Raw genomic sequence first — 25,678 nt, 5'->3', positions numbered from 1 at the left:
GATATGGAAGAGTATTACAGGTTTACTCTGCCGAGCTCTAGACAGCGCCGACAGTCAACAACAACACAACATTTGCAGACTATGATTACAGGTTAGCAAAAAATATTTTTAACCCAAATAGGTAAAATTAGACAATCTCCCACGGCACAGCAGACTGTATCTCACGGCACACTAGTGTGTCGCGGCACAGTGGTTGAAAAACACTGTTTTAATGGACACAATGAAACACAAATAAGCAAATAAAGTCGACTTGTTTTTAACGGTTTAATCCCTCGTGTTTATAATCTAAACTATTTCTTACTTTTCAGGATGACAAAGACCTGGTCCATGAGTTTGTGATGGCGGAAGGTCTGACGTGTCTCATCAAAGTGGGCGCAGAAGCCGACCAGAACTACCAGAACTACATTTTAAGAGGTATATGCCTGCTTGTTCATTTTATTTATTTGTATTTTTTAAATACACTGTAGCACCTTGAGGTTGTTTGCTCAATGGAAAGTGCTTTTGTACAAATTAAATCCATCATTATTATTATTATTTTTATGTACTTTTGGACTGGAATTAAACCAATCATTGACAATTCCCCAGGACTTTCCTTTCCCCCCTATAAAAATACAGGAGCACATTCCCGTTTCACACTCCAAACTTGCCGTGGATCGTCTTTCCATAATGACCGAGTGTTTAGCCTTGCCATTACGGGCTTAGCGACTCCCTGCAGCCGCGTGATGGCGCTGCAGAAAAAAGGGGCGGGGTCGTCTGTGCCCCCGTGAGAGAAACTCGCCGACCCCTCTCCACGCCGCGTGGAATCAAAACACGGCGCACATGTGACGCCTTGTTTTTGCAACACGTACGGAAGCTTCTGCGGTCTCCCAGGTGGTGCTAGGGCGTGTGGCGTCAACATGACGCAGGCCCGCTCACGGTGGCCATATTGGCACAGTCGCTGCAAGAACGCTGCACAGCATGGGGCAAGAGGGGGCGGAGCCCCCTTAAATAAATGTATTGCTCCCTCAAATCAAAATTTGGGAAAGCAAATTTGAATAAACTCACAAAATTACGACATTACAAGTTGACAAAATGATCTGCACTAGCGGAAAAATCCGCCGAAAAAGGGACACACACGATATAGTAGTGTCGGCTTCCCTCTCATCCCTCCCTCCGCTGTGCATGTATTCACCATTCCACAGGCTGCGCAGCAGACACACACCCGCACACACACCTCAGCCCTCAGTAAACATCCAATCACTGTTGCAGTATGAAAGTAAAAGAAAAGGAAAAGTTGTCTACATTTATCATATATTTGTGGGTGTATTTGTGTAGTCTTATCTGTCATAAACACGTTTATCGTCGAGGACTTTCGGTGCTACGGAGTTCCTTTTTTTTTTTTTTTTTTTTTACAACTTGACGAGAGCAGTGACAGCGGAAGCTCTGAGCAGCAGTGGTTTGGAAGGCAGAGAGCCTCCACTGTCCCTGTAACAAGCTACAAGTCATTTATGATGCTGGTAATGACGGTAAAAATGAAACATAAGGTATATATCCTGCTTAGCAGTCCTCTGCTGTCCTCTGTTCAGAGCGGAGTCCCTAGCAACGGCCCGTTTTACTTAGCAACGGTCTGGCAATCGACTGCTTGAATTATTTTTCTGTTGTTTTTCTTGTAATTCTACATAGTCAACCTTTAATGATTCAATCTACATTTTGTAATAAACTAATTATAAGTTTCATTTAATATGACCAAGCCACCTAAAAACAAAAACACAGCCGTTTTCATCAATTTACAAACAAGTGGGCAACACACATACATTGGAGTGAATGAGTTTTGTGCCCAGATGAGTGCCCACGTCCACTGCATGTGACAAACTGAAGACAAGTGACCTGTGTCTGGCAGACCCCTACGTAAAGCCCCGCCCTAGGCTGTAGTCCTGTACTGTTGTTGTTTTTCTTCATGTAATGACAGCGGGTTTTTTTCTGTTGTTGTTCAAGCTTACTTATTTTCTGCTCCAGCTTCCAGCAGCTCACAAAGAAACAGTTAATGCTCTGTAATGCAGCCATTTTTCAGAGCATGTAAAAAGTCTAGTCCTGCTCCTGCATGTAGTTGTAGCAATGATGCTACTGCTAGTAGATCAGGGACAGCAGCTAGCAATACTGCACCTTTAGCACCAGCAAGCACTGTTTCTCCTGCACCAGCTCCCTCCGTCCCTCCAACAAGCGCTCCCCCAAAGCAGCCTGCTCAGCTACTCAGTGACTTAAATGGCAACGCACCATCTCAGCCAATACTGGGTGGCTACCCAAAGCGTGCATTTGGTTCAACATTAAGATCATTCAATCCTGCGTGGTACCGCACACGACCATGGCTAGAGTATTCTGTGGTGCCAGACGCCTGCTTCTGTTTCCCCTGTCAGAAATATGGCAGCGCTGTTAATGTTTCCCCCCCTGAGGGATTGCCACCTTATTGTGGTCAGGGGGTTTGCGTGCCTCAGTGACCGTAAGAGCTATACCAGAAGGAGATTAGTCTTCAGGTGGGACACCCAAGTTGGACAGGTCTGAAGGTGGAGGCCTGACAAAGTGCAATCCACTACTCCAGGTTGGGGTTGGACACATAGCTAAAGACCCATTTCAATGAAGAAAGCATCGTTACTATAAGCACAGAAAAAAGAGTGCTGGAGCATGATGTGTACACATGATGCCCCCTTCACATTTCTGACTGCCCCCTCATATAAGCATGCCTAGAACCGCCCCTGCTGCACAGTATTTACTTCAAGTAAATGATAAATGGGTTGTACTTGTATAGCGCTTTTCTACCTTCAAGGTACTCAAAGCGCTTTGACACTACTTCCACATTTACCCATTCACACACACATTCACACACTGATGGAGGGAGCTGCCATGCAAGGCGCCAACCAGCACCCATCAGGAGCAAGGGTGAAGTGTCTTGCTCAGGACACAACGGACGTGACGATGTTGGTACTAGGTGGGATTTGAACCAGGGCCCCTCGGGTTGCGCACGGCCACTCTCCCACTGCGCCACGCCGTCTCACAATTTTTTTATTTCAAGTGTCTCGCTTCAGAAAACCAAAAAGCGCTTTTAGTCATCCCTACCATTTTTTGAAATGTCTGCAGCTCCCAGATGTATTTTCAGACGTGTAGCAAAGCCTGCTGAAATATGTTTTTTCCTCATTTTTGGCGCCTCTTGGTGCATAAATGACTGTGAGAATGTGATTATTTCGCATAAAAGGGGACTTTTAAATAAACCTACGTACTCTTTTCCAGCTCTGGGACAGATCATGCTCTACGTTGACGGCATGAACGGCGTCATCAGCCACACCGAGACAATGGAGTGGCTTTACACGCTGGTGGGCTCAAAGGTAAGACTATTTATATTTTCCACTACGCAGATATTAGCAACAAATTCGCCATCTCACTCCTGATTTTTAATCGTATTCAATAGTTATATCTGACCGACTTATGTGTTAACAACCTTGTCAAGTGGTAAAAAGCATGAATGAATGAATGGTTTATTTTGAGCCATGCAAACAAAACAAGAGAATGACATAAAATACAAAAGAAATATATAAATACATTATTTTTACACCTACATTGAAAACATTACATGTGCCTAATCTTTTGTAGATGTCAATATTGGCTCAAAAGAGAGTGGGAAGAAGTAAACTTATTAGGTCCCACCCCTATACATATACAATATATATTTACAATATATAATACAATAATATATATAATATAATTCAGTTCAGTGGTTGCTGCGTAGATGCTATATATTATCTATATGTAATACATTTAAATTCACACACACTTACATACATACATATGTACACACACATATATACAATTTATATATATATATATATATATATACATATATATATATACATACACATATATACATACATATACATATATATATATATATATATATATATATATGTATATACATACACACACACAATCACATACATACACAAATGCATATACCCAAAATACACATGTCCATCATATACACACACACACACACATACCTATATAAATGCTATATATATAATAGTATATATAATATATATACTATTATATATATACATGTGTTAATCACCAAGCGTATTATTGATTAAACGCATCAACTTTAGGCTTAGGTCAGGCTGATTAGGAAAATAAGTACTAGCCACATAAGATGGAAATCATTAATAACTGACCCAAAAATGTATTTACATACAATTACTTTTAATTTTCCTGAGGGAACTCTCCTGAAGGAATCAATAAAGTACTATCTATCTAATTATGTGGAGCGGAAGTACAAAACCCAAAAGCAGTGAAATTGTCACGTGTAATTCGTACATAAAAAGAGAATACAATGATTTGCAAATCCCTGTCTACTTATATTCAATTGAATAGACTGCAAAGACAAGATATGTCATGATCACACTGAGAAACTTCCATTTTTTTTTGCAAATAATCATTAACATAGAATTTAATTTCCACATTGCATCAGTGAAGCCAGCGGTGTGTCTGGGTGTTGTTGGCATTGGCTTTGCATAGTAGAGTTTTAACTTGGGTTATACTTGTTTTACTTATATAGCGCTTTTCTACCTTTTTAAGGAACTCAAAGCGCTTTGACACTATTTCCACATTCAACTATTCACACGCACAGTCACACACTGATGGCGGGAGCTGCCATGCAAGGCGCTAACCAGGACCCATCAGGAGCAAGGGTAAAGTGTCTTGCTCAAGGACACAACGGACGTGACTAGGATGGTAGAAGGTGGGGTTTGAACCAGGAACCCACAGGTTGTTGGCACAGCCACTCTCCCAACTGTGCCACGCCGTCCCACGCTGTCTCCCAACTTGCACTTACAGATGTAGCGACCAACTGTAATTACTGACAGTGGTTTTCTGAAGTGTTTCTGAGCCCATGTGGTGATATCCTTTACACACTGATGTCACTTTTTGATGCGGTACTGCCTGAGGGATCCAAGGTGTGTAATATCATGGCTTACGTGCAGTGATTTCTCCAGATTCTCTGAACCTTTTGATGATATTATGGAACGTAAATGGTGAAATCCCTAAATTCCTTGCAATAGTTGGTTGAGAAATGTTGTTCTTAAACAATTTGCTCCGGCATTTGTTGTCAAAGTGGTGACCCTCGCCCCGTCCTTGTTTGTGAATGACTGAGCATTTCATGGAAGCTGATTATATACCCAATCATGGCACCCACCTGTTCCCAATTAGCCTGTTCACCTGTGGGATGTTCCAAATAAGTCTTTGATGAGCATTCCTCAACTTTCTCACTCTTTTTTGCCACTTGTGCCAGCTTTTTTGAAACGTGTTGCAGGCAGCAAATTCCGAATTAGCTAGTATTTGCAAGAAATAAAAAAGTTTCTCAGTGTAAACATTAAATATCTTGTCTTTGCAGTCTATACAATTGCATATAGGTTGAAGAAGATTTGCAAATCATTTTATTTACACAACGTGCCAACTTCACTGGTTTTCAATCAGTCAATCAATGTTTATTTATATAGCCCTAAATCACAAGTGTCTCAAAGGGCTGCACAAGCCACAACGACAGCCGCGGTTCAGCTTCCACATAAGGGGGAGACTGGATGCAATGGACGTCGAGTGGGTCTAGCATAATATTGTGATAGTCCAGTCCATAGTGGATCTAACATAATATTGTGATAGTCCAGTCCATAGTGGATCTAACATAATATTGTGATAGTCCAGTCCATAGTGGATCTAATATAATATTGTGATAGTCCAGTCCATAGTGGATCTAACTTAATAGTGTGAGAGTCCAGTCCATAGTGGATCTAACATAATAGTGAGAGTCCAGTCCATAGTGGATCTAACATAATAGTGAGAGTCCAGTCCATAGTGGATCTAACATAATAGTGAGAGTCCAGTCCATAGTGGATCTAACATAATAGTGAGAGTCCAGTCCATAGTGGATCTAATATAATATTGTGATAGTCCAGTCCATAGTGGATCTAACATTATAGTGAGAGTCCAGTCCATAGTGGATCTAACATAATAGTGAGAGTCCAGTCCATAGTGGATCTAATATAATATTGTGAGAGTCCAGTCCATAGTGGATCTAACATAATAGTGTGAGAGTCCAGTCCATAGTGGATCTAACATAATAGTGAGAGTCCAGTCCATAGTAGATATAACATAATAATGAGAGTCCAGTCCATAGTGGATCCAACATAATAGTGAGAGTCCAGTCCATAGTGGATCTAACATAATAGTGAGAGTCCAGTCCATAGTGGATCCAACATAATAGTGTGAGAGTCCATTCCATAGTGGATCTAACATAATAGTGAGAGTCCCGTCCATAGTGGATCCAACATAATAGTGAGAGTCCAGTCCATAGTGGATCCAACATAATAGTGAGAGTCCAGTCCATAGTGGATCTAACATAATAGTGCGAGTCCATTCCATAGTGGATCTAACATAATAGTGAGAGTCCAGTCCATAGTGGATCTAACATAATAGTGAGAGTCCAGTCCATATTGGATCTAACATAATAATGAGAGTCCAGTCCTTAGTGGATCTAACATAATAGTGGGAGTCCATTCCATAGTGGATCTAACATAATAGTGCGAGTCCAGTCCATAGTGGATCCAACATAATAGTGAGAGTCCAGTCCATAGTGGGGCCACCAGGAGACCATCCCGAGCAGAGATGGGTCAGCAGCGCAGAGATGTCCCCAACCGATGCACAGGCGAGCGGCGACTTGTCCAGGGTGTACACCACCTTCCGCCCGATTGTAACTGAGATAGGTACCAGCGCCCCCAGCGACCCCAAAGGGAATAAGCGGTAGCAAAATGGATGGATGGATGGAATCATGTTGCGTGGAGAATCGATTCGGAATCGTGAGGCGCGCACAGAGACTTGTCATATTTTGTGGTAGTGGACCAGAAGGTGTTTTATTCCCTGTCCTCCAGTTCCGTTTGGTGCTCAAGACGGCCATGAAGCTGCTGCTGGTCTTCGTGGAGTACTCCGAGTCCAACGCGCCGCTGCTCATACGAGCCATTATGGCGGTGGACGCCAAGAGAGGTGAGTGAGGTGGCTCACCGTCGGGGCGTGTTTGATGCTGTCGCCATAACCAGCCAGTTGCTGTGGCAGGTCGCAAGGCGTGGTCCAATGCCATGGAGATCTTGCAGGAGAAAGACGGCGTGGACACGGAGCTGCTGGTCTACGCCATGACCCTCGTCAACAAGGTACTTCTCAAAGCTTTGGGTGCTCGTGAGGCTGTCACATAACTTTCCATTTTGACCCAAATAATACATTTAGTGCATCCACTTGCACAGCCTTACTCAACTTTAATCTGATCTGGAATTGCAACAAATGTGATATTATAATGACTATAAAAATGAGCCATTACTTCCCTGCTTGGTACCCAGCATCAAGGGTTGGAATTAGGGGTTAAATCACCCAAAAATAATTGCCGGGCGCGGCCACCGCTGCTGCTCACTGCTCCCCTCACCTCCCAGGGGGTGATCAAGGGTGATGGGTCCAATGCAGAGAATAATTTCGCCACACCTAGTGTGTGTGTGTGTGTGTGTGTGTGTGTGCGTGCGTGCGTGTGTGCGTGCGTGTGTGTGTGTGTGACAATCATTGCTACTTTAAGTTTGAACTTTTTTAACACTTTTTGTTCAAATCAATACTTACTGTACATATTTGCTTGACTTATAACGGTAAAGCGGGCTTCACGGTGGAAGAGGGGTTAGTGCGTCTGCCTCACAATACGAAGGTCCTGCAGTCCTGGGTTCAAATCCAGGCTCGGGATCTTTCTGTGTGGAGTTTGCATGTTCTCCCCGTGAATGCGTGGGTTCCCTCCGGGTACTCCGGCTTCCTCCCACTTCCAAAGACATGCACCTGGGGATAGGTTGATTGGCAACACTAAATTGGCCCTAGTGTGTGAATGTGAGTGTGAATGTTGTCTGTCTATCTGTGTTGGCCCTGCGATGAGGTGGCGACTTGTCCAGGGTGTACCCCGCCTTCCGCCCGATTGTTGCTGAGATAGGCGCCAGCACCCCCCGCGACCCCAAAAGGGAATAAGCGGTAGAAAATGGATGGATGGATGGATGACTGTAAAGCAAGTTATCCATCAAATTGGAAAAGCTGGAAAAAGTTTAATGATTTTGCAGGGGAATAAAAACTGCCAGCTTAGTACCGTTAAAAAAAACAAGTGTGGGAGCGTTTTTGTATTTACAGCAATACACCGTAAAAACAACAACTGTGGATTGTATAATAAAAAAAACTGCAAGTCACCAGAGTTTTTATTTGAAAAATATATACATCCAAACTTCGGCAGCGTTTTTTTGCATTTACTGTAATGCGGTGTAAAAACATTAACCTGAGATTTTACAGTAAAAAAAAAATGGCACCTCAACTACCAGAATTTATACCTTAAAAAATATATTTACAGTAATGTGCTGTACAAGCACCATATTTTTACCATACAATTCTGGCAACATAGCTGCCAGTTTTTTTTTAAAAGTCGTACTGTTTTTTGGGGGGAGAGGGGTTCAGTTTAGAGTAATATGCTCTAAAAAATATATTTAAAAAAAACATCGGAATTTTGGGATACAATTCTGGCAAGAGAGGTGGATAGTTTTATTTATTTTATTTTATTTATTTATTTATTTTTATTTTTTCCTAGGCATTGTAAGTTTTATTTTCCATTTGTAAGCACATTGTGGATAGTTTTATACCGCGGAAAAATGGCATACTATTTTTTTTTTTTTTTTTTTTTTTTTTTTTTTACAGTAATATGGTGTAAAACCACTGTACTGTTACAATACAATTCTGGCAACTCAGCGGCCAGTTTTTTTAAAAAAGTGGTAATGTTTTTTGGGGGGGAAGGGGGTTCAGTTTAGAGTAATATGCTCTAAAAAAATTAAAAATAAAACATCGGAATTTTGGGATACAATTCTGACAAGAGAGGTAGATAGTTTTATTTATTTTATTTAATTTATTTATTTATTTTTATTTTTTTCTAAGCATTGTAAGTTTTATTTTCCATTTGTAAGCACATTGTGGATAGTTTTATACCGCGGAAAAATGGCATATTATTATTTTTTTTTTTTTTTTTACAGTAATATGGTGTAAAACCACTGTACTGTTACAATACAATTCTGGCAACTCAGCGGCCAGTTTTTTTACCGAAAAAAATGGGGTACCATTTTTTTTTATGGTAATATGCAGTAAAAACCATCATAATATTAACAATAAAAATTCTGGCAACTGAACTGCCAGTTTTTTTTACTGAAAAAAAGTGGTACCATTTTGTTAGTTTTTTACAGTAATAAGTGTAAAAAAAAATTCTGGCAACTGAAAAAAAATAAAAAAATATTTTCCCTTTTTGTTTTTCAATCTGGCAACTGAGCTGCCTGTTTTTTAATGTAAAAAAAAATGTTTCCTTTTTTTTACACTAATAAGTGAAAAAATTATCGTAATTTTTGTGGTAAAATTCTGCCACTGAGCGACCAGCTTTTTTACTATAAATAAATTGTTGTATACTTTTTTTTTTTTTTTTTTACAGTAATAAGTAGTCATTGTAATTTTTATGGTAAAATTCTGCCAACTGAGCTGCCAGCTTTTTTACCATAGAAAGAGGTTACCTGTTTTAATAAAATAAAGAAACATTAATAAGATGTAAAAAACATAACATCACATAATAATTCCAGTAAATAAAGCTGGTGGAAAATAAAGCTGGCGAAAAATAAAGCTGGCAACTGAGCTGCCAGATTTTTTGCAATAAAATTTTTTTTTTCCCATTTATGTTTTTCAATTTACATTAATACCTTTTTTTTTTTTTCGACAGTAATAAGTGTAAAAAAATCATTGTGATTTTTATGGTAAAATTCTGCCAACTGAGCTGCCTGATTTTTTACCATGAAAAAAATGTTTTACCCCATTTTTTTTTTTAATTTACATTAATAAGCTGTGAAAAATCACTGTAATAATTACGGTAAAGAAGTCTGGCAACTGAGCTGCCAGTTTTTTGACTGTTTTTTTATTTATATTTACAGTGACATGCTGTAAAAAACACCGTAAGATTTACGATAAAGATTCTGGCAACTGAGTTGCCAGTTGTTTACTGTAAAAAAAAAATAAATGAATAAAATGTACCTTTTTTTTTCCCAATTGACAATAATAAGCAGTAAAACCACCGTCATATTTACGATATTGTATCGTACAAAAAGGGGTACCATTTTTTAGATGTTATATTAATATGCTATAAAAAATAAACACTATCATTTTACGATAAAATTCTGGCATTTTTTTTTTTTTGTTTTTTTGTTTTTTTAATTCCAAAAATTAGCATGCTGTAAAAAACACTGTAATATTTACGATAAAAATTCTGGCAACTGAGTTGCCAGTTTTTTACTGTAAAAAAAGAGTTACTATTTTTTTGTTTTTTACAGAAATAAGTGTAAAAAAAAATCTTAATTCATGGTAAAATTTTGGCAACTGAGCTGCCAGATTTTTGACAGTGAAATTTTTTTTTTTACAATTTTTGTTTTTAAATTTACATGAATAAGCTGTAAAAAACACCGTAACAATTACGGTAAAGAAGCCTGGCAACTGAGCTGTCAGTTTTTTGACGTTTTTTGTATTTATGTTCAGTTACATGATGTAAAAAATACTGAAATATTGACCATAAAAATTCTGGCAACTGAGTTGCCAGTTATTTTCCTGTAAAAATAATAAAATTAAAAAAAATTACCTTTTTTTTTAAATTGACAATAATAAGCAGTAAAACCACCGGCATATTTATGATTATGTACCTTACAAAAAGGGGTACCATTTTTTCTATTTATATTAATATACTATTAAAAAAACACTGTAATTTTACGATAAAATTTTGGCAGTTTTTTTTTTTAATTCAAAAAATTAGCATGCTGTAAAAAACACCCTAATATTTACGATAAAAATTCTGGCAACTAAGCTGCCAGTTTTTTACTGTAAAAAAAGAGTTACCTTTTTTTTTTACAGAAATAAGTGTAAAAAAATGTTAATTTATGGTAAAATTCTGGCAACTGAGCTGCTAATATGCTATAGAAAAAAACAGTCGTTATACGATAAAATTCTGGCAGTTTTTTTTTTTTACCATGAAATATAAGTATTTATTTTTTACATTGTACATAAAAACATGCAATAATAAAATGTGGTATGGATGAATATTCATGTTGTTGACAGTGTGAGTTGTTGGTGTTTGCAGACACTGGCGGCCTTACCAGACCAGGACTCCTTCTACGACATGGTGGACGCTCTGGAGGAGCAAGGCATGGAGGCGGTCACTCAGAGGCACCTGGGGCGCAAAGGCACGGACTTGGACCTGCTGGAGCAGCTCAACATCTACGAGGTGTGCACACGTGCAGCCTGACCATGGAGGCTTGTGGCCATCCCACCAGCAATGTTTCTTTGCCCGACAGTCCACGCTGCGGCACGAGGACGGCGACGACGACACCGAGCGTCCACCCACCGGCCGCAGGGAACGCCGACGGTCCAGCCTCGGGGGCGGGGATAAAAGGTGCGGCTTGGAGAGGAGGCGGAGCCGGCGGGCTTCTCTCGGGCGGTCCGGACAGGCGTCCCCGTGCAGCTCGGCATCCCCCCAGAGAGCGGGCTTCCATCCGTTCCGCTCAAGAACCGAGGAGATCGCTGAGCGGTGAGTGCCGAGACCCTCAAATCAGGACTGGTGGAGTCCATTCGTCAGCGTTTTGTATTGCGGGGGTGTCCAAAGTGTGGCCTGTGGCCCGATTGTTAGCATTCTAATATTAGCATGTCAGGTTCAAACATTGATGACATCTATTAAACAAGACAAAAGGCAAGGAATCAAACAGAGACAGAATTCAATTTAGACTCAGATCTGAGGAGAGACATGGCCTCTCTACTCTCTGGACATTCCTGCACCACGCTCTGACGAAAAAGGTTTACGTCTCCTCTTTTATTTAGATAGTCAATGTTTACGCAACAACACATGTCACAACAGAAATGGGGAGTATGTAAACAGTCATTGTTTTCGGTCATATTTAAGACAAAAGAAGAAGATGCCTCAGGCTTGGGCTCATCCTGGATTCAGCTTCGGCAGGTGTTTGATGACAATAGATAACCCCTCCCGTCTCATTCCAACGTACTGACATAGCATGCTACATTTTTTGCTAATTTTACATGTAAACACATCAGCTTCCAATAGCTTGTTGCTTACAAATGCTACCTAATAGCATGCTAATTTTAGCTTGCGAGCCAAGTGTTTTCTGAGGTGGTGGAAAAGTTTGAAGCGCCCAATAGCACACAGGCTCCACATGGGTAATGATCAATGAATGATACTGCAGTGTAAAACATTTGTCAATGTAAACAAGTATCAAATAATTATAGTTGCGTACAACCATATTCCAAGGCGGAAGCGGATTAAAAAGTATCCAGTAACAAACGTGTCCGCATCATTCAACTTCAATTATTATGGGAGTAGGAGTAGGAGTTGCCAAAAAAATGAAAAAAATAATTACCACTGCAGGGGACGGCGTTGTGCGGTTGGGAGAGTGGCTGTGCCAGCAACCTGAGGGTTCCTGGTTCGATCCCCAGCTTCTATTAACTCAGTCACGTCCGTTGTGTCCACTTCACCATTGCTCCTGATGGGTCGTGGCAGTTTGCGCCATCAGTGTGTGAATGTGGAAATAGTGTCAAAGCGCTTTGGGTACCTTGAAGGTAGCAAAAGCGCTATACGTATAACCCATTTACCATTTACTTCAACTTAAAGACATCCTAAGCCCATTTTGGTTGTGGTAGTGTATTTCAAAGCTGTCATTGTTCTCAGTTTGACTCATTTCACTTGATCAAGCCTTTTCTAACATTCCACAATAAAAGTAGTGTGATTTGTGCTGATATTGTATTGGATAGATATCAGTATCGTTCAATATCACTGTGATACCGGGACAGTCCTAGTCAGAACAGCCACTAGAGGACGTACTTTTGTGGTATCACAGACCCAAAGTCCACACTTCCTCAGCATTCACCCTCATTTTCAGTGTTTTACATTTCCATGTGTACTTCCATGTGTACTTCCCTCCATTTGCTTCCCTCCATGTGTACTTCCATGTGTACTTCCCTCCATGTGTACTTCCACGTGTACTTCCTTGTGTACTTCTATGTGTACCTCCCTCCATGTATACTTCCCTCCATGTGTACTACCTTGTGTACTTCCCTCCATGTATACTTCCCTCCATGTGTACTTCCCTTCATGTGTACCTCCTTGTGTACTTCCATGTGTACTTGCCTCCACGTTTTCTTCAATGTGTACTTCCTTGTGTAATTCCATTTGTACTGCACTCCATGTGTGCTTCCATGTGTACTTTCCTCCATTTACTTCCCTCCATGTGTACTTCCATGTGTACTTCCATCCATGTGTACTTCCTTGTGTACTTCCCTCCATGTGTACTTCCCTTCATGTGTACTTCCATGTGTACTTGCCTCCACGTTTTCTTCAATGTGTACTTCCTTGTGTAATTCTTTTTGTACTTCCCTCCATGTGTACTTCCATGTGTACTTTCCTCCATTTACTTCCCTCCATGTCTACTTCCATGTGTACTTCCATCCATGTGTACTTCCTTGTGTACTTCCCTCCATGTATACTTCCCTCCATGTGTACTTCCTTGTGTACTTCCACATGTACTTCCCTCCATGTGTACTTTTCTGTGTAGTTCCATGTGTACTTCGCTCTTTGTGTATTTTTTGTGTACTCCCCTCCACATGTACTTTCCTGTGTACTTCCTTGTGTAATTCCATTTGTACTTCCCTCCATGTGTACTTCCATGTGTACTTCCTTCCATGTGTACGTACTTCACTCCATGTGTACTTCCTTGTGTACTTCCATGTTTACTTCCTTCCATGTGTACTTCCCTCCATGTATACTTCCCTCCATGTGTACTTCCATGTGTACTTCCGTACATGTGTACTTACTTCCCTCCATGTGTACTTCCATGTGTACTTCCTTCCATGTGTACATACTTCACTCCATGTGTACTTCCTTGTGTACTTCCATGTTTACTTCCTTCCATGTATACTTCCCTCTACGTATACTTCCCTCCATGTGTACTTCCCTCAGTGTGTACTTCCCTCGATGTGTACTTCCCACCATGTGTACTTCCATGCGTACTTCCTTGTGTACTTCCATGTTTACTTCCTTCCATGTGTACTTCCCTCCATGTATACTTCCCTCCATGTGTACTTCCATGTGTACTTCCGTACATGTGTACTTACTTCCCTCCATGTGTACTTCCATGTGTACTTCCTTCCATGTGTACATACTTCACTCCATGTGTACTTCCTTGTGTACTTCCATGTTTACTTCCTTCCATGTATACTTCCCTCCACGTATACTTCCCTCCATGTGTACTTCCCTCAGTGTGTACTTCCCTCGATGTGTACTTCCCACCATGTGTACTTCCATGCGTACTTCCTTGTGTACTTCCATGTGTACTTCCTTCCATGTGTACTTCCCTCCATGTGTACTTCCCTCCATGTGTACTTCAACATGTACTTCCCTCCATGTGTACTTCCATGTGTACTTCCTGTGTACTTCCCTCCATGTGTATTTCCATGTGTACTTCCTTTGTACTTCCACGTGTACTTCCATGTGTACTTCCCTCCATGTGTACTTCCCTCCATGTGTACTTCCACGTGTACTTCCTTTGTACTACCATGTGTACTTCCCTCCATGTGTACTTCCACGTGTACTTCCTTTGTACTTCCATGTGTACGTCCCTCCATGTGCACTTCCTTTGTACTTCCATGTGTACTTCCCTCCATGTGCACTTCCTTGTGTACTTCCATGTGTACTTCCTTCCACGTGTACTTCCCTCCATGTGTACTTCCCTCCATGTGTACTTCCTTCCACGTGTACTTCCCTCCATGTGTACTTCCCTCCATGTGTACTTCCATGTGTACTTCCCTCCACGTGTACTTACTTCCCTCCATGTGTACTTCCCTCCATGTGTACTTCCATGTGTACTTCCTTCCACGTGTACTTCCCTCCATGTGTACTTCCCTCCACGTGTACTTACTTCCCTCCATGTGTACTTCCCTCCATGTGTACTTCCCTCCATGTGTACTTCCATCTGTATTTCCTTCCATGTGTACTTCCCTCCATGTGTACTTCCATGTGTACTTCCCTCCACGTGTACTTACTTCCCTCCATGTACACTTCCCTCCATGTGTACTTCCATCTGTACTTCCTTCCATGTGTACTTCCCTCCACGTGTACTTACTTCCCTCCATGTGTACTTCCCTCCATGTGTACTTCCATGTGTACTTCCTTCCACGTGTACTTCCCTCCATGTGTACTTCCCTCCATGTGTACTTCCCTCCACGTGTACTTACTTCCCTCCATGTGTACTTCCCTCCATGTGTACTTCCCTCCATGTGTACTTCCATCTGTACTTCCTTCCATGTGTACTTCCCTCCATGTGTACTTCCATGTGTACTTCCCTCCACGTGTACTTACTTCCCTCCATGTGTACTTCCCTCCATGTGTACTTCCATCTGTACTTCCTTCCATGTGTACTTCCCTCCATGTGTACTTCCCTCCATGGTCCCGCACACGTAACCACCCTCCCCCGTCTCATGCTTCCGTAGACGAGAGGAGTACGGAGCGATACCGGAGTACGAGGAAGACGACCCTCCAGCGACCCGGTCCGTTTCTGAAGAAAACGATGAGGTTTTTTTAGAGTCTAGTCCGAGTGGCCGCAGGTACAACGGGGTCAAACCCTCCCAGGACTTGCACTCGGCACCCCGGAGCCTCCGGTGGATGCCTCCGGCTCTCATTGATTGATGTTTGTTCCTTTCATAGCCCGGTCAGGCTTCTTCCCTCCATCATCCAACGCACAGTGCAGTCCATCACCATCACGTCCGGACCCATGCAGGAGCAAGAGGGATGGCGAGGGAGCACTCCTCCTCTCACACCCCCTCCGCCTCCCCCCGCGCCCCTCAGCCCCCCCTCGCTGCTGGCCAGCCTGCTGGCCCGCAAGAGGGTGATCAGCACGGTGCCGGCCAGCAGGGAGGTGAGCCCCAGCACCTCGCACCCTTCCCCCGAGGGCCTGCCCTACCGGCCCCACATGCAGTTCCACCCCTTCTCCTACGACCTGGACCAAGGGACGGACAGGTCAGAGGGGCACCCGGTCGATCTTGGCTCTTCCGCTTTCCTTCATCACTTTTTCTTCCACTTGCGTCTGAGAGTCTTCCTCACTTGGGTCACTTGCCCCTAATCTTCACGCCAGTTCCTCACTCTGCCACCCGCGGGCCTCCTTCCTCACTTCATCCTTTCACCCTCACTTCCTCCCTTCACTCTCAGCAGGATTATCATATGAAACCAAGCTCACCTGCCCGCCGACCGCTCGGTCAACATGCCGTTCCTCACTTCTACCCTTCTTCTTCTTCTAGGAACGGAAATGTCTCGGCCCACTCCGCCCTCGGCAGCGGCTCCTCCACGCCCACCAGTCCCAGGTGAGGTCCCGCACATCATCATCATCCTCCTCATATTCCACATTGACTAGGTCCGGACTATTTAAAAGGGAACAGTATCACAATTTCAAAAGGTTTAAGTTAAAAACCATAAAAATCAGTTCCCATTGGCTTGTTTTATTTTTCAAAGTTTTTTTTCAAAATGTTACACCTCCCGGAATATCCCTAAAAAAAGCTTTAAAGTTCTTGATTTTCGCTATTTGCGATGCGACTGTCCATTTCCCTGTGACGTCATACAGGGCTGCCAATACAAACAACATGGCGGTTACCACAGCAAGATATAGCAACATTAGCTCGGATTCAGACTCGGATTTAATCGGTTTAAGCGATTCAACAGATTACGCATGTATTGAAACAGATGGTCGGAGTAGGGAGGCAGATACCGAAAACGAAATTGAAGAAGAAACTGAAGCTATTTAGCGAATAGCTATTGACGCTATTCGGCCATAGCATGGGTGTACCTAATGAAGTGGCCCATAGCATGGCTGCCTTATTAGCATCGCCGGTAAAATGTGCGGACCAAACGATCAGGACTTTCGCATCTTGTGACACTGGAGCAACTTAAATGCGTCGATTGGTAAGTGTTTGTTTCGCATTAAATGTGGGTATCTAGTTTCAAATGTACATACAGCTAGCGTAAATAGCATGTTAGCATCGATTAGCGTAGCATGTTAGCATCGATTAGCTGGCAGTCATGCTGCTAACCAAATATGTCTGATTAGCACATAAGTCAACAACATCAACAAAACTCACCTTTGTGATTTAGTTGACTTAATCGTTGCAAATGCATCTGCAGGTTATCCGTACATCTCTGTGCCATGTCTGTCTTAACATCGCCGGTCAAATGTGGAGACACTCTGACACATTCAATGGGGGTCTGGCGGCAGATTTCTTGCCAGTGGTGCAACTTGAATCCCTCCTTGTTAGTGTTGTTACACCCTCCGACAACACACCGACGAGGCATGATTTCTCCAAAGTTCCAAAAAATAGTCGAAAAAACGGAAAATAACAGAGCTGAGACCCGGTGTTTGTAATGTGTTGAAAATTAAAATGACGGGTGTATTACCTCGGTGACGTCACGTTCTGACGTCATCGCTACGAGACCGATAAACAGAAAGGCGTTTATTTCGCCAAAATTCACCCATTCAGAGTTCGGAAATCGGTTAAAAAAATAGATGGTCTTTTTTCTGCACCATCAAGGTATATATTGACGCTTGCATAGGTTTGGTGATAATGTTCCCCTTTAACAACATCGTGAAGAGGGCCGCTATTTCAAGAGAAACAATATTATATTCCTTTGAGACCGTGTCTACCTAAACACATCGACTTTCACACCGTATTGTAGGGTTGTACCGCAATACTAATCAATCATATTCGGTGCTATACAGCCTCTAAAAAGTACCGGTCCCCTGCGGCCCGTCGTCGTCACTTCGTGACATTGCTGGTTTTACCAGCAGAGGAGCATGTTCGGCAGCGCACCTACACAGAATAACTCCAAGCAGACACAGTGTGTAGACAGAAAAGGGGAAAGGATGCATTTTGGTGTAAAAAGTAAAGATAAAGGTGAAGTTATAACACTGAAACACCCTCAGGAAGAGGTGGTTTGAGAAATGGCTGGTTAGCTAGCGTCTAACGTGCATCCACAGTGTTTTAGCTACTTCTAAATCACAAATTCTCACCTCCATGGTGACGAATAAAGTAGTTTTTTATTATTTCTTTATTTTATGTTCAATTCCCACCTAGTACCAACCTCGTCACGTCCGTTGTGTCCTGAGCAAGACACTTCACCCTTGCTCCTGATGGGTGCTGGTTAGCGCCTTGCATGGCAGCTCCCTCCATCAGTGTGTGAATGTGTGTGTGAATGGGTAAATGTGGAAGTAGTGTCAAAGCGCTTTGAGTACCTTGAAGGTAGAAAAGCGCTATACAAGTACAACCCATTTATCATTTATTAAATCAACATAAACATATACAAGATACACTTTCCATTAGTGCATCAACCCCCCCAAAAAAAATCCCCTCCCTCCCCCATTCACACTCATCCACACCCACTCACACAAAAAAGGGTTGTTTCTTTCTGCTACCAAAATTCTGGTTCCCACAACAAACATAGCACAGTCTGCAAGGGACACAGTCCCTGGAACACACATGATTGTGTGTGCCGCCGGTCCACTAACATTATCATTAATTACTATTTTTTACATAACTGTTTTATATGATTTTACTTTCTTTTTTTTTCCAAGAAAATGTTTTAGTTTTTTTTATCTTATTTTATTTATAAAATAAAAAAAGGACCTTATCTTCACCAGACTAGGTTGTTAATGAAATCAGACTTGTCTAAAAGGTTTTTAAAACCAGGTCCAGTCCAGATAATGTCCAAGTCGGCCTCAGCAACACACCCTCCTGCATGTACAACAAAAAAAATAGGGAAACAAAAGATTGCATATAATTTATAAACAAAATTACATTTTCATAAAAAGCATTTGTGTTTAGTCCATATTATGTCCAAGTCAGACTCAACACACACCTTAATTTTTGTACACTCAAAAATAGGGAACACAACAACAGATAGCATATATGTTGCTGTTGTTGCATATCTATAAACATTATGACATTTTCATAATAAGCCTTTAAGGATTTCCTATGTTTTTCATGTTTTTTGGCATCATTATCTTTGTCAATCATGTATCTTTCTAAAGTTAAAAAATACTGAATAAATGTTTTAAAGAGAGTATCTATTTTTGGCCTTAAAAATAAACCTTTTACCGAGTACTATAATTAAATTGACTAAGTCATGCTTGTCAATGAACTCTCCTAAAATAACAGAAACTACATCAAGCTTCATAAATAAACCAATCCTTGAACTCTTTTTTTCAACTTCCACCCAAAAAGAAGACACAATATGACAATACCAAAACAAATGCAAGGTGGATTCAGATTCCTGACAACAAAATCGGCAATCATCTGACTCAGTCATATTCCATAGTTTTAACATTTTCCCCGTGGGTAAGAAGTTATAAATAATTCTAATTTGAAAATAACGATTTTGCACATCGATAGTAGTTTTGTAGATTATTTTGAATACGGCATCCCACGGCAACGGGCAGTCAAAAAAGTCCTACCATTTTCCATATGTGTTGTATGGGACAGCCTTCAAAGATTTCTTTATTAAATAAAGTTAGTTTCTTACAAGTAGCATTATCACTGCAGGACGAGGAATAGCTAAACATGCTTCACTGCACACCGTAGTGAAGCATAAAACTCACAAAGATACATTTCTCCAGGCATTATTAGCCATTTTGCATGTGTGGTTTAGGAGTTATGTTTAAAAAAACTGTCATATTGAGTGTGACACTATACTGTCGTAGTAAGTAAAACCCAATTTTTGTATTTGCAAACCTTTTAAAATAAACGGATTCTAGTAAAACTCACATAGATACAATATATTACAGGAATTTTAGATATAATGCATGTTTGGTTTTGGAGTTATGTTTATATAACTTTCATATTTAGTATTACACGTATATTTAGTCGTCACGTCATGAAATTGCTGGTTTTACGAGCAGGGGAGCATGTTCGGCAGCGCACAATCACCGAGTACTTACAAGCAGACACGGTGTGTAGGCAGAAAAAGGAGAAGGGACGCATTTTGGAGGATACAATAGCTCACCGGCGTCACAATGTAAACAAATGCCATGGGTGGATTTACACCTTACATCCACTGTAATGATACCAAGTACAATAGCGTATCTAGTCGATACTAATATAATTACACTAATATTTTCTAGCATCACACAATCTTTTTTTGTTTTTTGTTTTTATTAATATTATCTTTATAAAGTCAGGAAATATGTCCCTGGACACATGAGGACTTTGAATATGACCAATGTATGATCCCGTAACTACTTGGTATCAGATCGATACCTAAATGTGTGGTATCATCCAAAACTAATGTAAAGTATCAAAGGAGAGAAGAATAAGTGATTATAACATTTTAACTGAAGTGTAGATAGAACATGTTAACACAGGAAGTAAGTAGTTATGAACAATAAATGAACAAGTAGATTAATAATTCATTTTTACAGTTTGTCCCTCATAATGTGTACAAAATAATAGGTGTATAAATGACACAATATGTTACTGCATACGTCAGCAAAGTTATTAGGAGTCTTTGTTTGTTTACTTACTGCTAAAAGACAAGGTGTCTAGTATATTCAACATTTTATTTAAGGACAAACTTGCAATAATAAACATATTTTTAATAAACCGTAACATTTTGTGTTAAAATAAAGCCAATTATCCAATTTCTTGTGATCCCTTTATTTAGAAAAGTATCAAAAAGTACCGAAAAGTATTGACTTACATTTTGGTACCGGTACCAGTACCAAAATATTGGTATCGGGAAAACACTACGGCACTGTCAATAATGTCATTAGTCCGCCCTCGCTACTCGTTTCCAGCGTGTGCAGCTAGTTAACAGCATGAAGAAACTGAAGCACCAATTTTTCTTCAGGATGAATGTTACTTCTTTTGATTTATTTTCCTTTTTTAGTTTAATGTCTTAACACTTCTTCCTTCGTTTATGTTTGTAAGACTGGAAAAAGTACCATAAAATAAACATAAAAAATATATAACGTCCATTGTGTATTTTACATCACTAAAATAGACGGTTTAGTGTGAAGATATTCACGCAATAAACAAATGTTTATAAGTTGAAGTGACCAAACATTGTATGTGACTTATCCCAGTTAGTGGTGTCGCCCTCCAGTGGTCACTACATGTATGAAACTAGGTTTGATCGTTAATCTCAGACAAAAAAACAACACGACTAAGAATACGAAAGACATCAAAGTCACCAATTTCCTATACAAAATAAACTAAATATATTTATGGAAGAATTATATCTTCTTACAAATGTTTGACCAAGTTTCGTGATGAAGCTTAGTGGGATTTCTAACATTGTTGCTGCTTGACTGGATCAATGAGTGCGTCGCTTAAAAAGTCCACCAAGAAACAATGACTCGAGCATTTTACTTTGTTGTCAAGTCGCTGTTAAAAAAACTGATTTTTGCAATTTATTGCCAGTTTTTTGTGTGCGTGTGCGTTGATTTAATAGTCTTCTTTTACCCACACTACTGCAACTTCACTGTGACACGTATGAGTCGCTGTTGCCCCCTGCGGAGTGGCGGGAGTACTGCATTAATTGAACAACCCTCGTTAAAATGGTTTCATCATTTAGGTCAGATTTGGGCAAATTAAGGCCCCGTTAAACTTTTTTATCTGGCCCGCCGGACATCCCAAACTGTTTTTTTTTTTTTAGATCTTTAAGTTGGAATCTGTAGCTGCCACTATGATGTTTAGTGATGTTTTCTAATGACCATAAGTCTTGAACTATACAAAGTATTTCAGTGGTTGGAATCTGCGCTTTTGCATAATATACTAGTTTCTATTGCATTTAAAATGGTTAATATGGTAATATAATTAGTTACTATGGTAATCTAAGTCACAGCAGCTCAGATGAGGCACCAGGCAGTGTGGGTGGGGAGTGTTTCCACAGAGTGTTTCTACAGCGAGTCTGAAATGCAGATTTTTACAACAAAGTTTTGAACCTTGGTGATGTATCAGATTTACCAGATTGTAGGTGTTTTTTAACTCTTTCGCGTTCATATTTCGCTGTTTGTTGCATTTTTGTTGTGTTTCGCTTGATTGTAAAATATGTGAATGGAGAGGGGGTCTGACGTTCATATGTTGTCAATATTCAGTCTTTTATCCTTCATAGTTAATATTGTAAATCCCACATTTTATATGTATATATATATATATATATGTGTATATTTATACTGTATATATATATATATATACACATGTATGTATATGCATATATGTATGTATATATATATATATATATATATATATATATATATATATATATTAGAGATGAGCGGATACGCAATTATATCATCCGCAACCGCATCACCAACGTCGTCATCCACCCGCCGTCCACCCGAACCAACATTTTATCAGAACCGCAACCACCCGACACCCGCCCGCTGACATACATCATAGGTCGGCCGCCTTTACCACTCACAGAGCTATTTAAACCCGTTTCACGGAGTAATGAAGACAATGGGAGCCGCTAACGTTCTCGCGAATATCCAATGGCGTTCATCCTGATGACAAGAATAAGGGCGTGCTGTGAAGCCATTGCCTTAGACACCTTCAACAACATGTACAAACCGTTTGTTAGTCCGGCAACATGTTGTGTGCAGCTTCCGCAATCACACGTACATGATTGAAAGGCATACTGGGTGACACAGAGTACACTGATGGTTGTGATATAAACAACTTTAACACTTACTAATATGCGCCACGCTGTGAAGCCACACCAAACAAGATTGACAAACACATTTAAGGAGAACATCCTCACAGTAACACAACATAAACGCAACACAACAAATACCCAGAATCCTTTGTATCAGTGACACACCTTGAATATATTTTACACCACCGCGCTCCCAACCCCGCCCACCTTACCGACGCATGGGGGGTGGGGGGGGTTTGCTGCTAGCGGGGTGTATAAAATAGTCAGCTGTGTCACGGATACAAAGGATTCTGGGTATTTGTTGTGTTGCGTTTATGTTGTGTTACTGGGAGGATGTTCTCCTGAAATGTGTTTGTCAATCTTGTTTGGTGTGGCTTCACAGCGTGGGGCATATTACTAAGAGTGTTAAAAGTGTTTATATCACAACCATTGGTGTACTCTGTGTCACCCAGTATGCCTTGCAGTCGTGTGCGTGAGTCCGTGGAAGCCACACACAACATGTTGCTGGACTGACAAGCAGATCGTAAATTGCACTGCCTTTGGATATATACGGCTTTTCACACACACACACGTGAATGCAACGCATACTTGGTCAACAGCCATACTGGTCACACTGACGGTGGCCGTATAAACAACTTTAACACTGTTACAAATATGCACCACACTGTGAACCCACACCAAACAAGAATGACACACACATTTTGGGAGAACATCCGCACCGTAACACAACATAAACATAACAGAACAAATATCCAGAACCCTTTGCAGCACTAACTCTTCTGGGGCACTACAATATACACCCCCCGCTACCCCCGTTCCCTCGCTACCCCCTTCCCCGCCCCAACCGCGCCCACCTCAACATCTACATGCTCTCTCAGGGAGAGCAAGTCCCAAATTCCAAGCTGCTGTTTTGAGGCATGTTAAAAAAAAGTATTTACTTTGTGACTTCAATAATAAATATGGCAGTGCCATGTTGGCATTTTTTTCCATAACTTGAGTTGATTTATTTTGGAAAACCTTGTTACATTGTTTAATGCAGTGGTTCTAAACCTTTTTTCAGTGATGTACCCCCTGTGAAAATTTTTTAATTTAAGTACCCCCTTATCAGAACAAAGCATTTTTGGTTGAAAAAAAGAGATAAAGAAGTAAAATACAGCACTATGTCATCAGTTTCTGATTTATTAAATTGTATAACCGTGCAAAATATTGCTCATTTGTGGTGGTTTTTCTTCAACTATTTGGAAAAAAAGATATTAAAAAAACTAAAAACTTGTTGAAAAATAAACAAGTGATTCAATTATAAATAAAGATTTCTACACATAGAAGTAATCATCAACTTAAAGTGCCCTCTTTGGGGATTGTAATAGAGATCCATCTGGATTCATTACCTTCATTCTAAACATTTATTCACCAAAAAATACATCTTTAACATCAATATTTATGGAACATGTCCACAAAAAATCTAGCTGTCAACACTGAATATTGCATTGTTGTATTTCTTTTCACATTTTATGAACTTACATTCATATTTTGTTGAAGTACTATTCAATAAATAAGCATAGCTTATTTAAATAAGCATAGCTCGGTTGGTAGAGCGGCCGTGCCAGCAACTTGAGGGTTGCAGGTTCGATTCCCGCTTCCGCCATTCTAGTCACTGCCGCTGTGTCCTTGGGCAAGGCACTTCACCCACCTGCTCCCAGTGCCACCCACACTGGTTTAAATGGAACTTAGATATTGGGTTTCACTATGTAAAGTGCTTTGAGTCACTAGAGAAAAGCGCTATATAAATATAATTCACTTCATTTCACAATTGTTGCTATTTTTAGAATATTTTGGAAAAATCTTACGTACCCCTTGGCATATCTTCAAGTACCCCCAGGGGTACGCGTACCCCCATTTGAGAACCACTGGTTTACTACATCCAGCGGGGCATCACAACAAAATTAGGCATAATAATGTGTTGATTCCACCACTGTATATATCGCTATCGGTTGATATCGGTATCGGTAAGTAAGAGTTCGACAATATCGGATATCGGCAAAAAAGCTCTAATGAAAAGCTTTGGCAGGTCCTTAAAAAAACAGATTCTCCGGTCTTTAGTCTTCTAGAAATGAGGCCTCCCCAAAAAAATGTGGTTGAATCGACTTGCCATCATGAAAGATCGTCTTACCATCCCTCAGGCCTCTGGGGAGTCTCCTGTCCTCCTCCTACCGACAACACCAGGAGTCCCTGGCAGCCGAGCGAGAGCGCCGCCGTGTGGAGAGGGAGGAGCGGCTGCAGAGGATCGAAAGAGAGGAGCGAAACAAACACAGGTGAGGCACATACTAACCAGCCCTCGTCTCATGTCCGCCACCCAGCCTCAATGCTGAACTCTTCCGAGTGAACGTCGGGGGGGGGGGGGGGGGGGGGGGGATGTCCTCATTTCTTGGCTGCTACAAACTCCACGCTTGTTTGTGTGTCTGCCACAGCCGGGACTATGTGGACAAGATGGAAGAGGCCAGGCTGGCGCGGGAGGAGAGGTAAGCTGAATGAAAACAACCCACACTGAGATCGGTACACAGGGTCATTGTCATTGTCGGGCAGTCAGGTCGAGTCATGTCTACTTTCCATGTTACCTCACAAAAACCAAGTACTCGAACATTATTATAAGGCGTATTATTGCGGATAAAGAGGTTATGTCCATGGTTTCATTGCTTCGGGGTCAGGTATACAAGGTGTCCGCAGGATCTTGAAAAGTCTTAAAGGGAAACTGCACCTGTTGTAGTCTTCAAAGCCTTTTAAAAAACACCTTTAAAACCCTCCATTCATGTTTTGTTTACACACAGCAAGTAT

At 40.9% G+C, this 25,678-nt stretch overlaps 1 protein-coding gene across 3 annotated transcripts in view; it reads left to right on the top strand.

The window, feature by feature from the left end:
- Positions 1-25,678, top strand: part of fhod3a (formin homology 2 domain containing 3a) — a 185,636-nt gene that overhangs the window by 125,386 nt on the left and 34,572 nt on the right. For 2 of the 3 annotated variants that reach the window (XM_061882521.1, XM_061882520.1), the window contains exons 5-15: positions 309-414; positions 3,262-3,356; positions 6,945-7,056; positions 7,126-7,220; positions 11,231-11,374; positions 11,445-11,677; positions 15,643-15,756; positions 15,857-16,168; positions 16,447-16,509; positions 25,027-25,158; positions 25,315-25,365. In XM_061882521.1, coding sequence (XP_061738505.1) covers positions 309-414; positions 3,262-3,356; positions 6,945-7,056; positions 7,126-7,220; positions 11,231-11,374; positions 11,445-11,677; positions 15,643-15,756; positions 15,857-16,168; positions 16,447-16,509; positions 25,027-25,158; positions 25,315-25,365 — 1,457 coding nt within the window. The remainder of the gene's footprint in view (positions 1-308; positions 415-3,261; positions 3,357-6,944; positions 7,057-7,125; positions 7,221-11,230; positions 11,375-11,444; positions 11,678-15,642; positions 15,757-15,856; positions 16,169-16,446; positions 16,510-25,026; positions 25,159-25,314; positions 25,366-25,678) is intronic. The other variant, XM_061882522.1, reaches the window with a different exon arrangement.

This window comes from Nerophis ophidion, linkage group LG21 (assembly GCF_033978795.1).
Source record: "Nerophis ophidion isolate RoL-2023_Sa linkage group LG21, RoL_Noph_v1.0, whole genome shotgun sequence".
NCBI classification, from domain to species: Eukaryota; Metazoa; Chordata; class Actinopteri; order Syngnathiformes; family Syngnathidae; genus Nerophis; species Nerophis ophidion.
This window is presented reverse-complemented; position numbering and strand designations above follow the sequence as displayed.